This window comes from Phocoena sinus, chromosome 2 (assembly GCF_008692025.1).
Source record: "Phocoena sinus isolate mPhoSin1 chromosome 2, mPhoSin1.pri, whole genome shotgun sequence".
Classification (NCBI taxonomy): Eukaryota; Metazoa; Chordata; class Mammalia; order Artiodactyla; family Phocoenidae; genus Phocoena; species Phocoena sinus.
Window position 1 is genome coordinate 100636346 of NC_045764.1, and position 12277 is coordinate 100648622.

General features: G+C 44.7%; 1 protein-coding gene across 1 annotated transcript in view; it reads left to right on the forward strand.

Annotated features, from left to right (window-relative positions):
• RYR3 (ryanodine receptor 3) overlaps nucleotides 1-12277 on the forward strand; it is a 399907-nt gene that overhangs the window by 333911 nt on the left and 53719 nt on the right. Inside the window, exons 77-79 of the mRNA XM_032621721.1 lie at nucleotides 6234-6321; nucleotides 6417-6509; nucleotides 11228-11242. Coding sequence (XP_032477612.1) covers nucleotides 6234-6321; nucleotides 6417-6509; nucleotides 11228-11242 — 196 coding nt within the window. The remainder of the gene's footprint in view (nucleotides 1-6233; nucleotides 6322-6416; nucleotides 6510-11227; nucleotides 11243-12277) is intronic.

A 12277-nucleotide genomic window follows, 5' to 3' on the forward strand; every position in this document is an offset into this window, starting at 1 on the left:
CTAATGAGTAATTTTATGTTACGTATATTTTACCACAATTAAAAAGAAAAAAACAGAGAGTTGGTGGTGGCTGGGACCAGGCTGGTAGCAATGAAGGTTGATAGAAGATGTCAGATTCTGGGCCTGTTTTAAAGGTAGAGCCCTCGGGACTGAAGATTGGGAATAAGAGAAAAGAGGGGAGTCAAAGATGATCCTGGGCAAATGGAAGGATGGAGTTCCCAGCAGTTGAGTTGGGGAGGATTGTGGATACAGAAGTTTTTTTAGGGCAAGATCAGGATATCACTTTCAGTCGTGTTAAATTTGAGTTTCCTCTTCAATACAAAAATGAAAATGTTGAGTGGGCGGTTGAATATATGAGTCCAGAGTTCAGGAGGGAGGTCTGGTGTAGACATGAGAATTTGAGAGTCATCCACACGTTGATATGTGGTCTTTGAGCGACATGAGACTGGATGAGATAAATAAAGGCTTGAGAGGGAGAGAGAAGAGTTCTAAGGACTGAGCCCATGTGCTCAGGTCAGGCAGAAGAGAAGGAACCCGTGAGTGAGACTGAGAGGGAGCCACCAGTGAGACAGGAGGAAACCAACAGAATGTTGTGTCCTGAATGCCAACTTCACAAGGGATTTCCAGGAGGAAAGAATGACGAATGAAGGTTATTGGTGACCTTGACAAGAGCAGCTTCAATGGAGCGATGGAGATGAGGACCTCTTTGGAGTAGGTTGGAAGAGAATGGGAGAAAAGGACTTGGAGATAGCAGTACAGACAACTTATTCAAGGAGTTTTACTATAAAGGGGAACAGAGAAACGGGCTGCTAGCTGGGGGAAGAAGTAGGCTCGAGGAGAGTTCTTAAGATAGAGAAGGTGCTTGGAGGTTTGAGGAGGAAGGAGGCAGCGCCCAGGGAGAGTGGGAGAGCAGGTGGACCAGGGAAGTGAGTGCGATTGCCGGGCAGCCTGCAGGGCCCCACTGGAGATCTGCGCTCGTGAATTGAAAGTGGGACCCATTGGCAAGTCATGTTTTTCTCCAGCCAGTTTGGCTGCCAGGTACAGGCCCAGACTTGGAAGAGAGTTGGATTTAACCAGGGTTGGGGCTTTGCAAAATGAGTGTGACAAAGAAAAATGGGTTAGGGAGTTGAGGGTGTATATTATAGGGTAATTCTAAAGATTGGCCATGGGATTTAAGCTGGATGAGGGGGGAATGAAGGCATAGGAGCCTAATGTTCACGAACAGGCAAGGGAACAAAGGACTGTAGGTCCCAGTGGAAGGCAAAGACCAAATAGATGTTTTTATTATACCACACCCTCTTAAAGCTTAGAGGCCTAAACTGTAAGTTTGGGAAGGTTTAATTTTCAAATACTCCGTTGTAGATACTGAAGAGATCTAGGGATATTGGGGGGAACGTTGCTGACTTTTTGAGTGGTATGCCATTCTGTCATGGGCAAGGAATACATCTGGATATGCCCATTTTAGCATTTATTTCATAAGGTAAATTGTACTTACTGTTTAAAATATTTACTTAAGATTACTTATATTTAGCTTTGCAAAATAAACATCTTACACACACTGTATATAAGTGTGTGTGTGTGTGTGTGTGTGTGTGTGTATGAAATCCCTTACCTATCTGTGGGGAATTTTACTCACTGTCTCAAGAGAAATCCTGCTTTCAGGGTCGTCATTTTAGTCATTTCTGATAACATAATTATGTTAGCAGGTTAGCGAAGGAATTTGTCAGAGTTTGAGGTGAAAACAGAAATGAAAGTAGAGTAAGGTTGCCCCTGGAATAGCTCTCTAACTGCATTTGTCACTATTGACAATCAAGATGTAAGATAGAGTGTGTTCCACTTACACATTGTTTGACGGTTGTAAAAATGGCAATGTCAGAGAGTCTTTGAGATCATCACTAATTCATTCATCCCCACTTTTCAACCCTTTCTTCCCTGAACACCAGGGAGCACTATGGCCATCTGAGCCTCACTTAGAAATACTACCTTCCTGTGTGTGTGCCTTTACCTCCTTCAAGTTCTTTCTTCACCCAAAAGAATTGGCTGGCTTGGAAGCACGGGATTGTGGAGTTGGCAGGAATAATAGAGCCCAGCTCATCTTACCTATAACTGGATGAATCAGTATCCTCTTCCCTTTTCCTAGCGGTGCACTTCCTGCCTGATTTTCCACCACGGTTATGGATGACAGGTACAGCCATACTGTGCGTGCCTTCCCATTCTACTTTCAGACAGTTAAAGCCATTTTGGTTCAACTCTTTCTCATTCATTTTTTTTCTTCCAGTTTTACTGAGATATAATTGACACACAGCCCTCTGTAAGTGTAAGGTATACAACAGAACGATTCGACTTATATACATCATGAAATGCTTAGAATAAGTTTAGTGAACATCCATCACCTCACACAGATACAAAATAAAAGACACGAAAAAGTATTTTTTCCTTGTGATGAGGACTCTCGGGATTTACGCTCTTAACTTTCATGTATAACATACAGCGTTAATTAGATTAATCATGTTGCACCTTGCACCCCCTAGGACTTACTTATCTTATAACTGGAAGTTTATACCTTTAACCACCTTCATCCAATTCCCCTTCCCCCCACTCTGAACCGTTTTTGAGTTCAGATCTGTATCTCCTATCAACTCTGATTTTGCTCTCTAGAGGCGCACAAAACTACTCCAGTCTCTCTTGTGGCAGCTCTTTAAACATTGAAGAGAGCCATCTGGTCCTGTCCTCCCCTGTTTTCTCTCGTCATATTAAATCTTTGGACTTCCTTCAGCCCTGTCACAGCAGTGCCAAGTCTCTTCGACAGCTGAAACAGTCTTCTGAAGAGAAGCTTCTGTGGGTCAGTGTTGAACCTGAAGCTGACCCAGAATAAGCAAGAGCTCCCAGCGTGCTGTGGTCCGAGCAGGGCGAATCAGGGTTCCATGTCCTCACGCCGGGAGATTATACATCAACCTAGGTTCAACAAACCTCTCTACACAAGGCAGCAGCGCCTCAGCCTCCTTTCTGGAAATCAGACACACTCTGAACAGAAACAACCAACTTTAAATAGTACGATTTTGGGTGAAAACCCATCTCGCAGACTGTTGAAGGGAATCCAAGCGAATCCTGTGTGGTGACCACCTCGGGCTGTATCCTCTACAAGAGACTCAGGAGCAAGGCAGAGATAAGCTCTTACCTCTTAGTCAGACAACTGGGCGGTGAATATAGGAACGCAGCTTTACTTTCTTTCAAAACCTGATAACTGGCTATACTTTCTTCAAAAACCTAAGTTGTCATTTTGACAATAGCAGTCTAACTCTCCTTTATTCTCCTGCCTTTTGTTTCTGTTTTGCCTCTAAACCCAACTGTCTTCCCCACCTACAGCTTTGCATTTCCCAGCTGCCTTTTGGCAGCATGCAGAGCAGATGATGTAAGAAACCCACAGGTCGGTTAAGTACCTCCAAAAGGATCAAATGTCTGAATGTTGAGAAAGGTCTGAGTTCTGTGGAAGGCTGGGAGCAGGGAGGAGAGAGTCTGGTTGCATCATCTGGGGGTAGGACGTATATACGGGCAAGTTGGAGAGGCAAGGTCAGGTTCTTCTGTCCTCCTGCAAATACTGACTTAATCCGGTTTGAGAGGTGCAGAGAGTTTACGTGCCTGGGGGGAAACATTTAACGGTGGGTTCATGTGTACCCACCATTCTGAACCTGAAGAAGGAACCTCACTAAAGACAAAGAGTAAAAATCTGCCTCTTGGAAGAAGGGTGTTGAAAACAAAATTCATTCAGCTGAAACTGCATTCCCATATGAAGGCAAAAGGTATGCAAAGCCTCTTTCTCCTGTGAGCAAATGTTTACCTGAGATTTTGTTTTCAGTGTTCCTGCGACTCACACTGGCTGGGGCTGTGCTTTTACTGGGCGGGATAGGATGTGACCCCTTGCCTCTTCCCACTCAAGGCACAGTACAAGCCTATAAAGCACATTTAAACCAAAACGCTACAGAAGGAACAGCTGGCGGCTCTGATAAAACCTGACACTTGACCCTGAAAAAGCGCTCCTGAAAAATCAATATGAAAGAAATCCAAAAGCATTACCAGTCTCAAGCCTCGAGTTTGGATTGCATTTGGCTTCTAGTGATGGATACCTTATAGAGTGGCTTAAATGAGAAGTTAAATCTCACACGTGCAGGAAGTCCAGAGATAGCCAATCCATGGCCAGTATGGCTGCTCTTCATTAGAAACCCTCACTCCTCTGTCTTTCTGTCCTCAACATTGGCGTCCATGTTCAAAGTTACTTCAGGTGCAACATGCCAATTAGAGTTTGAGCTGTCATGTTTTCATTCCAGAGAGGAAGTAGAAAGGCAAAAGGGCACCTTCAGCTATCTGATCCTTTTTAGAGAGCTTTTCCAGAAGGCTCATCCAACAACTTCCTCTTCCATCTCATTGATCAGAACTTAGCTCCACGGCTGTCCCTCGGGGGCGGGGGGCTGGGTAATGTGACCTTCAGCAGGGCACGGTGCCACCCGGAGTAAAATGGGGGTTTGTGCCTAAGGAAGAAGAGGAGAATGAGTGTTGGGCAGACCACCTGTAGTGTCTGCCTATAAAGGAGAGGCTAGTTGAGGTAGAAAACAAGGAAGATTAGACAAGAATGTCCATGAGGCTGGAACTCAGGGCGGGAAGGAATTGAGGAGATGAGAAAGGAATCCAGAGGTGGTCTTGGCCTCATGAGTCTTCACCTTTCTTCCTTAGTCTGGTGCCTTCCGTGAATGGGCAGACGGTACAGGCTGCTCAGAGCAATTCAGTCTGATGTCCCAGGGCTTAGGGAACTGGCTTTTTGATAGCTATTACCGTGCATACAACCAAGGGACGTTAGGTTTTTTAGACCATTCATGACAGCCCCAAAGTTTTCTTTAAGAAAGACGATAGACAATTTAATTTCTAATGTGCTACTTTATGCAGATATTTACTCACCCAGCCGTTTCAAAATATAATTCAAACGCACAAGATAGGGGCGAGACAACTTTTAGGAAATGACTGAATCCTACTGCAGTTGAGCCTCCTTGCCGCCACTGTGAAATTTCTTAGCCTAGTGTTTTTTTTTTTAAATGCGTAATGCCTATTTATAGGGAATTTGCAAACCATTTCAAAGGGCATAGGAGGTGTTTGTGAAATGCCCGCGGTCGCGAGACCCCTCCACAAGACCACCAGAGACGAGAGTCAAAGCCAAGCGGCAAGGGTCATTTATTGCAGGTTCGAACCCGGACCTCCGCGCACTCGTTGCCGGTGACGCTAAGAGGTCCCGATGGAGTTTAGTACAGCTCTTTTATAGACAGGTACAAACAAGCTCGGGACCTTCTGCGGGGCTTTCCAGGGGTGGGGAGTACTGATTGGCTAACTTTTAAACAAAGACACTAGTCACTGATTGGTTAACTTTTAAACAAAGACACTAGTCACCGTCTGATTGGTTGGATGGTTGCAAAAGGGGGTTCAGCAAGCATAGTTACAGAAGCGAGAGCGGCTGGTTAAGTTTCGGTTTCCTGAGGTTTTGTTTCTCAATTAGAAATACTTAAGATGGGGCCATAGTTACAAACAGTACAAACAGGAGGATCGATGCAATCCTAGCAGCGTTGCGGCCTAACGGCAGGGCATCAATTCAGTCCTATTTCTACCAAAGTAGAACATAGCCCTTCATTTGGTCTCTGCCTATACACTTTATATAACAGTTAAAAAAAATGATTGTCTTACAGACTTCATTCATAAAAGTGGCTTTGAAAGGAAAACGGGCAAGGCCTGAACTGTTTATAGAGTGCTCACAATTTCAGAGGCTTGACAAGATTAGATGTCATACTGACCGAGACTTTCCTAGTCTTGCTAGACTTGAGGATTAAAGGAGGCCTGTCCCAAAACTTAGAATGTAACCTTAATCACCTCTTCAGTTTAAAGGAAAACAAAACCTTACTTTGACCATTTTGAAATGTTGATTTCTGACATCTGTTTGCTAAGAGAATCCTGGAATCCTTTGGTAACATGGAAATGATTATTGTAGGTCTTCAAAAATACCTACAACAATTGCATGCCTATATCTAAGCATGCAAGGAATAGATTGATACGTAGTCTCTCTGAAGATTGCCTTCTATGGGAATGCAATTTTATCTGGATAAATGTGTGCATCTGATGTCGGTATAATTTTTAGAGTGTGACTCTTTCAATCATTGCTGAATTCCACATGCATATTCATTTATCTTTCACCTCAGATCTAACTGGCTCAAAAGCCCCGATGCTGACTCTGACCAGCTCTTCCGCATGGTGGCAGAGGTCTTCATCCTGTGGTGTAAATCTCACGTAAGCACACATGGGGGCCCTGGATTTAGAGTTGGTGGTGAAAGGGACACCTCAACTTTCTTGTAATGTTTGCTTTTTTATTTCCCCCCACTTAGAACTTCAAGAGGGAAGAGCAAAATTTTGTGATTCAGAACGAAATTAATAATTTGGCATTTTTAACTGGAGACAGCAAAAGCAAGATGTCAAAAGTAAGTCCATAGAAATCAATTCCAAAGACTCTCCAACCTTGACCTAAACTACGTGTCTTGGGTGTATGAAGGGATTAGCTCCTACTGCGTTTAGGTCAAACAACAGAAACCAACAGGTCCACTGTTCTTTCTTTGAGAATGAGCCAGAAGAAACTGCTCTCAAATAAGCATGGTCTTCCCATTTTATGAATAAGTAGCTGCTTTGTGCTTTTGTGCGTCAGAAAGTTTAAGTTTCAAGACTTGCCTAAGGCCTTCGAGAGGTCTCCAAAACAAAAGCTGCTGTTACTTGTTTTAAAGTAGAACTACTTGCTGTGTAGAAAAGCTACAAAAATACATGTGCCTAGAGCCACCTTTTAATTAGCTGTGAGGACGTTGCCTTGTTTTGAAGATTCGGTAGACACATATTCTTACTGTGCGCTTATCTTCTTCCTATCTTGAACATCTGGTAGCTGCTTTATTTCAGCTGTGCTGACCTCTTAATGCCTTCTGTTTATTTTCCACCTGAGTTGCATTCAGAAACCCAAACATTTGTCCATCCCCCCTGCAGGGGAATGTTTGAAAGAGGGCGTTCCAAACATCTGCCTGAAAACAGAGTCACCTACAGGGAGGGTGTTGCAGTATTGAACACAGGAGGGGCAGCCGGCCTCCGGGTTCCCCCCGAGTCAGCCCTGCACAGCGAGGTGTTGCTGTTTTTATTGGAGAGAGTTCTCAGACACACTCCTTTAGGTGTACACACAAAAACAAGGCTTACTTAAATGTGCTGTTTCGTTCCCGGCTGTCATGGCTTACCTGGACTCTCTTCCCCTGAGAAGCGTGCCTGGGTGAGGGTTGACTGTACTGTCACGTACAAGAGACGTGTGACACCTGAGATGTGCATCTCTGTCACTGCTGGCACAGTGCTGCCTCTGAGGACCAGGAAGGTGGAGTGTGCACGGGAACCCCTCAGAAGTGAGAACCAGTTCTGGAAAGATGACGGTCGCGTGTCTGTAGCAAAGCTCTTGGGGCAACCTTCCAAATAACCATTTGGGATAGAAGACCTTTGTACGCAGAGCTGCAGACCAGGGGCCACCAAAAGTGAAAACTTCAACACCCAAAACTTCACCAAGCGTGCCTAGCTCTGGTCAGCTGCAATCACTCTGAACTTTCCATCCCTTCCACCTTTAAGCTATGTTGACATTAACACTTCTTCCAGCATCCAAAATTTGATTCTTAGAGTTTAGAATCTGGTATGCGCTGTTTAGTAAAGTTTGGTAGATAGAACTGTACACATACAATGTAGAGAGATTAGGTGTATATATATATTCACAGTCAAGAGGAATCTTTGCTGCAAAGGAACCTTACTTAAGGTGCATCCTTTTGTGCTTTGGATAATTTTTATTTGATTTTCCTTTTGTGCTTTGGATAATTTTTATTTGATTTTCCAAAGTTTATTTTGCACTTGACTTTTGGCATACACAGCTGCTCATGTGAGGTACAGGAGGAAGGATATCTTCAGACTCCTGATCCCTGGATATCTATCCCTAAGTTCCCTCTGAAGGGTCTTCTTACAGCCATTACAGTGTCTCGTTTGACCCTGTCCACCTACCGAAAGTCACTGAATCCCAGACAGATTCCTTGCTGCCTTCAACTTGGGGTAGATCTTTTGGCCCTTGACTGAACCAGCTAGCATCCATTGTTATTGTCAGCGGATGGCAAAAAAGCAAAGAAAGTGATTCTGGTACAAGGATTTGGATCCCAGATGAGCAGAAATGGCAAAGATAAGCTCAGCCCTCTGGTGATGAATGGATACTCAGGGTCCTTGGGTTTATACTTGGAAAGAGAAGGGGTGGCAAAGAATAATGTTTCAAAACTAACCTACTAACAACCTGAAGTTGTTCATTCACATCACTGAGTGAGGAACAGGGTATGTTAGTCTTGTCAGAGGATGAGCATATTCAGAACCTGGGCATCTTTCCTGCTGGTAAGCTTAGTCTATAGGAGCAGATGCTTTCATTTCCTTTCCATTGACATTGTATGCCAGTTTTTTCTGAGATGTGTTGGAGAGGGTCAAAGTTACAGTGTAATGGATGTAAGGACACTCCCCAGATGTTAAATAATATTTGCTGTGCTTCTCGGGGTAACAAATATTCATATTGTTCCTGTGGCCTCAGTCGAGACACAAAGTGTAGTAGCAAACGGGACTAGAGCCTGAAAGGAAGCGAAGTCCCACTCTTGGCCCAGCTGCTCGGTATAGGTATGGCCTTGCATCGTTCACTTAACTTCTCGGGGCCCCAGTTTACCAATCTGTAGAATGGGCTTGAGCTTACTGCCTGACTTCTCCCAGCTCTACTAGTAGGCCCTGTTGGAAAGTCAGTTTTAAATGCATCTCTAGAATTGAATAATGTTACATAAATGCAGCACATTATTTCAGACAGAGAGATATCATACCTCCAATAAACAGCAACTCATAGCCATTTCTGGTATTTTTTGGATGTAGAACTGCATATTGCGAGGATGAAGAGGGGGTATTCTCTTTATTATCAGCTGAATCCCCATTGCCTTTGCCTCCCTGAAATTACATGTTCTCTCTACTACCTGATCTGAATGGTCACCTGTGCTTGCTTTTATCTGCACTCATAATTGAATTCTGGTGTTGTATAAATGAAGTTGGCCTCCGTGCATATGGCAGAGATATGTGTGCTGGCAGGCTGCGTGCCCACACACACTACACATGCCATTGCAGATGGAAAGGGAGTGGAAAAAATATACAGTGGGCCGCACTGTTCTTACTTGATTCATTGAAGGTCAGTTCAAAGATGTGTCCTTTTTTCCAGCAGCTAAAGCACATTTTGGGGAGAGCTCATTGTATTGTATTTTGTTTGTATGACACCAGTTTGCAAATATACGTTCAGCAATACATAACAAAGCTGAGCACGGTGTTTTTTGTTTTGTCTTTAAACTCGTTTTGTTTTCTGGAAAAATGGCAGCAGCTTCCTCAGAGGGGAGTGGTAAGTTAGAATGTGTTTAGCCCAAGAAATGCCAGTTCCTTGACCAAGATTATAAACAATAAAAGAGCTGTGATGCCGCAAATATTAGAGTGCCTCGTGTAAAGCCGCTCCACCCCATGAGCGTGATTTCAGTGTATTGAGAAAGGACAGGGAGGAGTTGAGAAGACATCTTTACGCTTGTCCAGGGTATTCAGAAGGACATGTGTGACTTTGTTTGCTTCTTCTTCCCATCCCCCTAGCTGCTCACTCGCCTCTCTCTCATTCCCTCCACCCCCCCACCTTTTTTCACTTTCATTTGTATTCCCTTTGCTCTGGCACTTGTGTAGTTCAAGTGCTCTCTCTCCCTCTGGCCCCCTCCCCCGTCTCTTCTCTCTCCCCCTTCCTGTTCCCTCTCTCTCTTCTTCTCCCTGTCTTTCCCCCTCCCCCTCCTCCATTCACTTCATCTCTCTGTCTCCCATCCCCTCCCCCTCTTCTCTCTACCATTCCCTCCTCTATCCTTCCCTGTTCTCTTACTGCCCTCCCTCCTCCTTTGGTGCTTCTGTCTCTCTCTTTCTCTCTGTCTCACTCTCCTTCTCCCTCTTGCTCTCTCACTCTCAGACTGGCTTCTGGACATTCACCTTTCCCTCTACCATCTAATGTTGGGTTGACTGATCTCTACTTCCCTTACCCCCTCAGTGGGGATGAGCACTTCAGATGGCACAGCTCTGCCCTTGTTCCGAAGCCTCCCCATGTGCTGTCTCAACACAGCACACCGCCTACCGTGTGCTGTGTCCTCCTCCAACTCCTTTTCCCTTTAGAGTCTCTGTTTTCTTAAAGTTCACACGTAAATTGTCTATTTGGTCATAAACTATTGGTGATAAAGTGTGGGGAAATGAAATGATTTTGAAGGTATAGGAATTTCTAGATTTCTGTTTCGGAAATAAAAAGTTTCAGCTAACATTTAAAAGATGCATAAATAGATAGATCGATAGATAAATACATATATACATACGTACATAAATAAAAGCATTTCCAGCATTAGGGAAATGCATTGAGTTAACTAATCCTAGCAATATGTGAAGAAAAGAATAAAATTAGAACCTATAGCGTGTAGGAGCCTTTGACCTAAGGTATATTTAAAGGTCACAGCACAGAAGGGAGATTCCCCATCCTTTGGGCTGTGGGGTGATCCTGAACCACCTTGGATATTCCTAGAGTACATTTTTTAGAAACTTTTTTTAGGGGAAGCACACACATGGCCCGTTAGTTCAGTTCTCCCTACTCTTTTTGTAACCACAGATCTTCTGGAGGTGATAATGTGGTGGGTGGAAGGAAATAAGAAAATTGGGGTCTTTGGTTACATGACAGATTGTCTGCATCCCACCCAGGTGCCAGGAGGGAGGTGGGAGGGGGGGAAGGCATGAGATCTAAGAGTTCACTTGGGTGGTCAGATCTGAAGACCACAAGGGTCTGAGGGTCACACACTCTGGAAGGCTGGTCTCTGATGACCTTGCCCCAGGGATGCACTGCTTGGTCTGGGTATAGGTCCTTTTGATCCAGTTAACCTCCATCCTAACCTCCCACTCGCTCTTCATGCTGTGCTCAACCCGCTTCCAGAGCCCTTGGTTTTCTGTTGTGTTGGCAGAGGAATGGGGGTGAAAGCTGTGACTAACACGTGGTGCCTTGTGTCTTGGACCTCTGCTTTCACTGACTGACTTCTCCTTGTTTCTTTTCTCTTGTCTTTCCACACAGGCCATGCAAGTAAAGGTACAGGTCAAATGCGTGACGTGTCTTTTCTGTCCTAGTATTAGTGGTGCCAGGCTCTGGCCACCCTCTGCCCTGTGATCACCGTGGGGGTGGTACAGAATGGATTTTCCCACCTGGAGGTCCCCGGGGCCTGCTTCAGGGAAGACAACTGCCTGTCAAAGAGTGAATGTAGGCCCTACCCACCCTTGGAATGGAGAAGCTGGGGAAGCCAGCCAAGCCTCGCCCTATCCGAGGTCTCCTTGCTATCTCTGCTCCCTTCCCCAGCTGCCCACTCTGCAGCCAGCATACTAACAGATAGGGGCGCTGACTGGGGCTGAGAGCTCGGGAGACTCACTCCTCTTATCTGCTGTTAGTGATCCCAGCCCTTCCACACTATACAGGTCTGCCTCTTGTGCGAGGCTCCTATGAGTCAAAGAGAGTTTTCCAAGGACTAAAGTCAAGGATTTGGAATCGGCAGCAAGGATTGCAAATAGCCATGAGTTTTTGCATAAAATGTGCACACAGTGGAATAAACCCTGGGACAATTTTCTAGTAACCTATACAGGTTATTGCTTGGAAATATTTCTCTATGCCTCCATTGATGCGTGTCTGCTGACACTTGTCCCAGGCCCTCTGCACTCAGGTCTGTAGCAGAGACAGGGAGATGGGCAGGAACCAGGTCATGTGCAGCTCTTAGTTAGAAAAGGAAAATGGAGCCATGGCCAGGTACATGTCGGCCTGGATGTTGGCCCAGACTCTTAACTGCTGTGTGACCTTGAAAAAATCACTTAACTGCTCTGAACATCATGTTCCCCTTTATAAAACTGACTGGGCATCTCAGCCTTGTTGGGAGGATTAGAAATGCTTTATTTAAGTAGCAGGCACGTTGGAGCCACATCATATATTTAGCATTTGTAGTTAGAACAACACGAGATTGGCCAAATAAAATAGTGAGCAAGAAATTATTTAAACTGCGTATCAAATCCACAGAGTTCTATTTTGCATACTTCCTTGATTGTATACTGCATGTTACTATTTACCTCTTACATTTATATG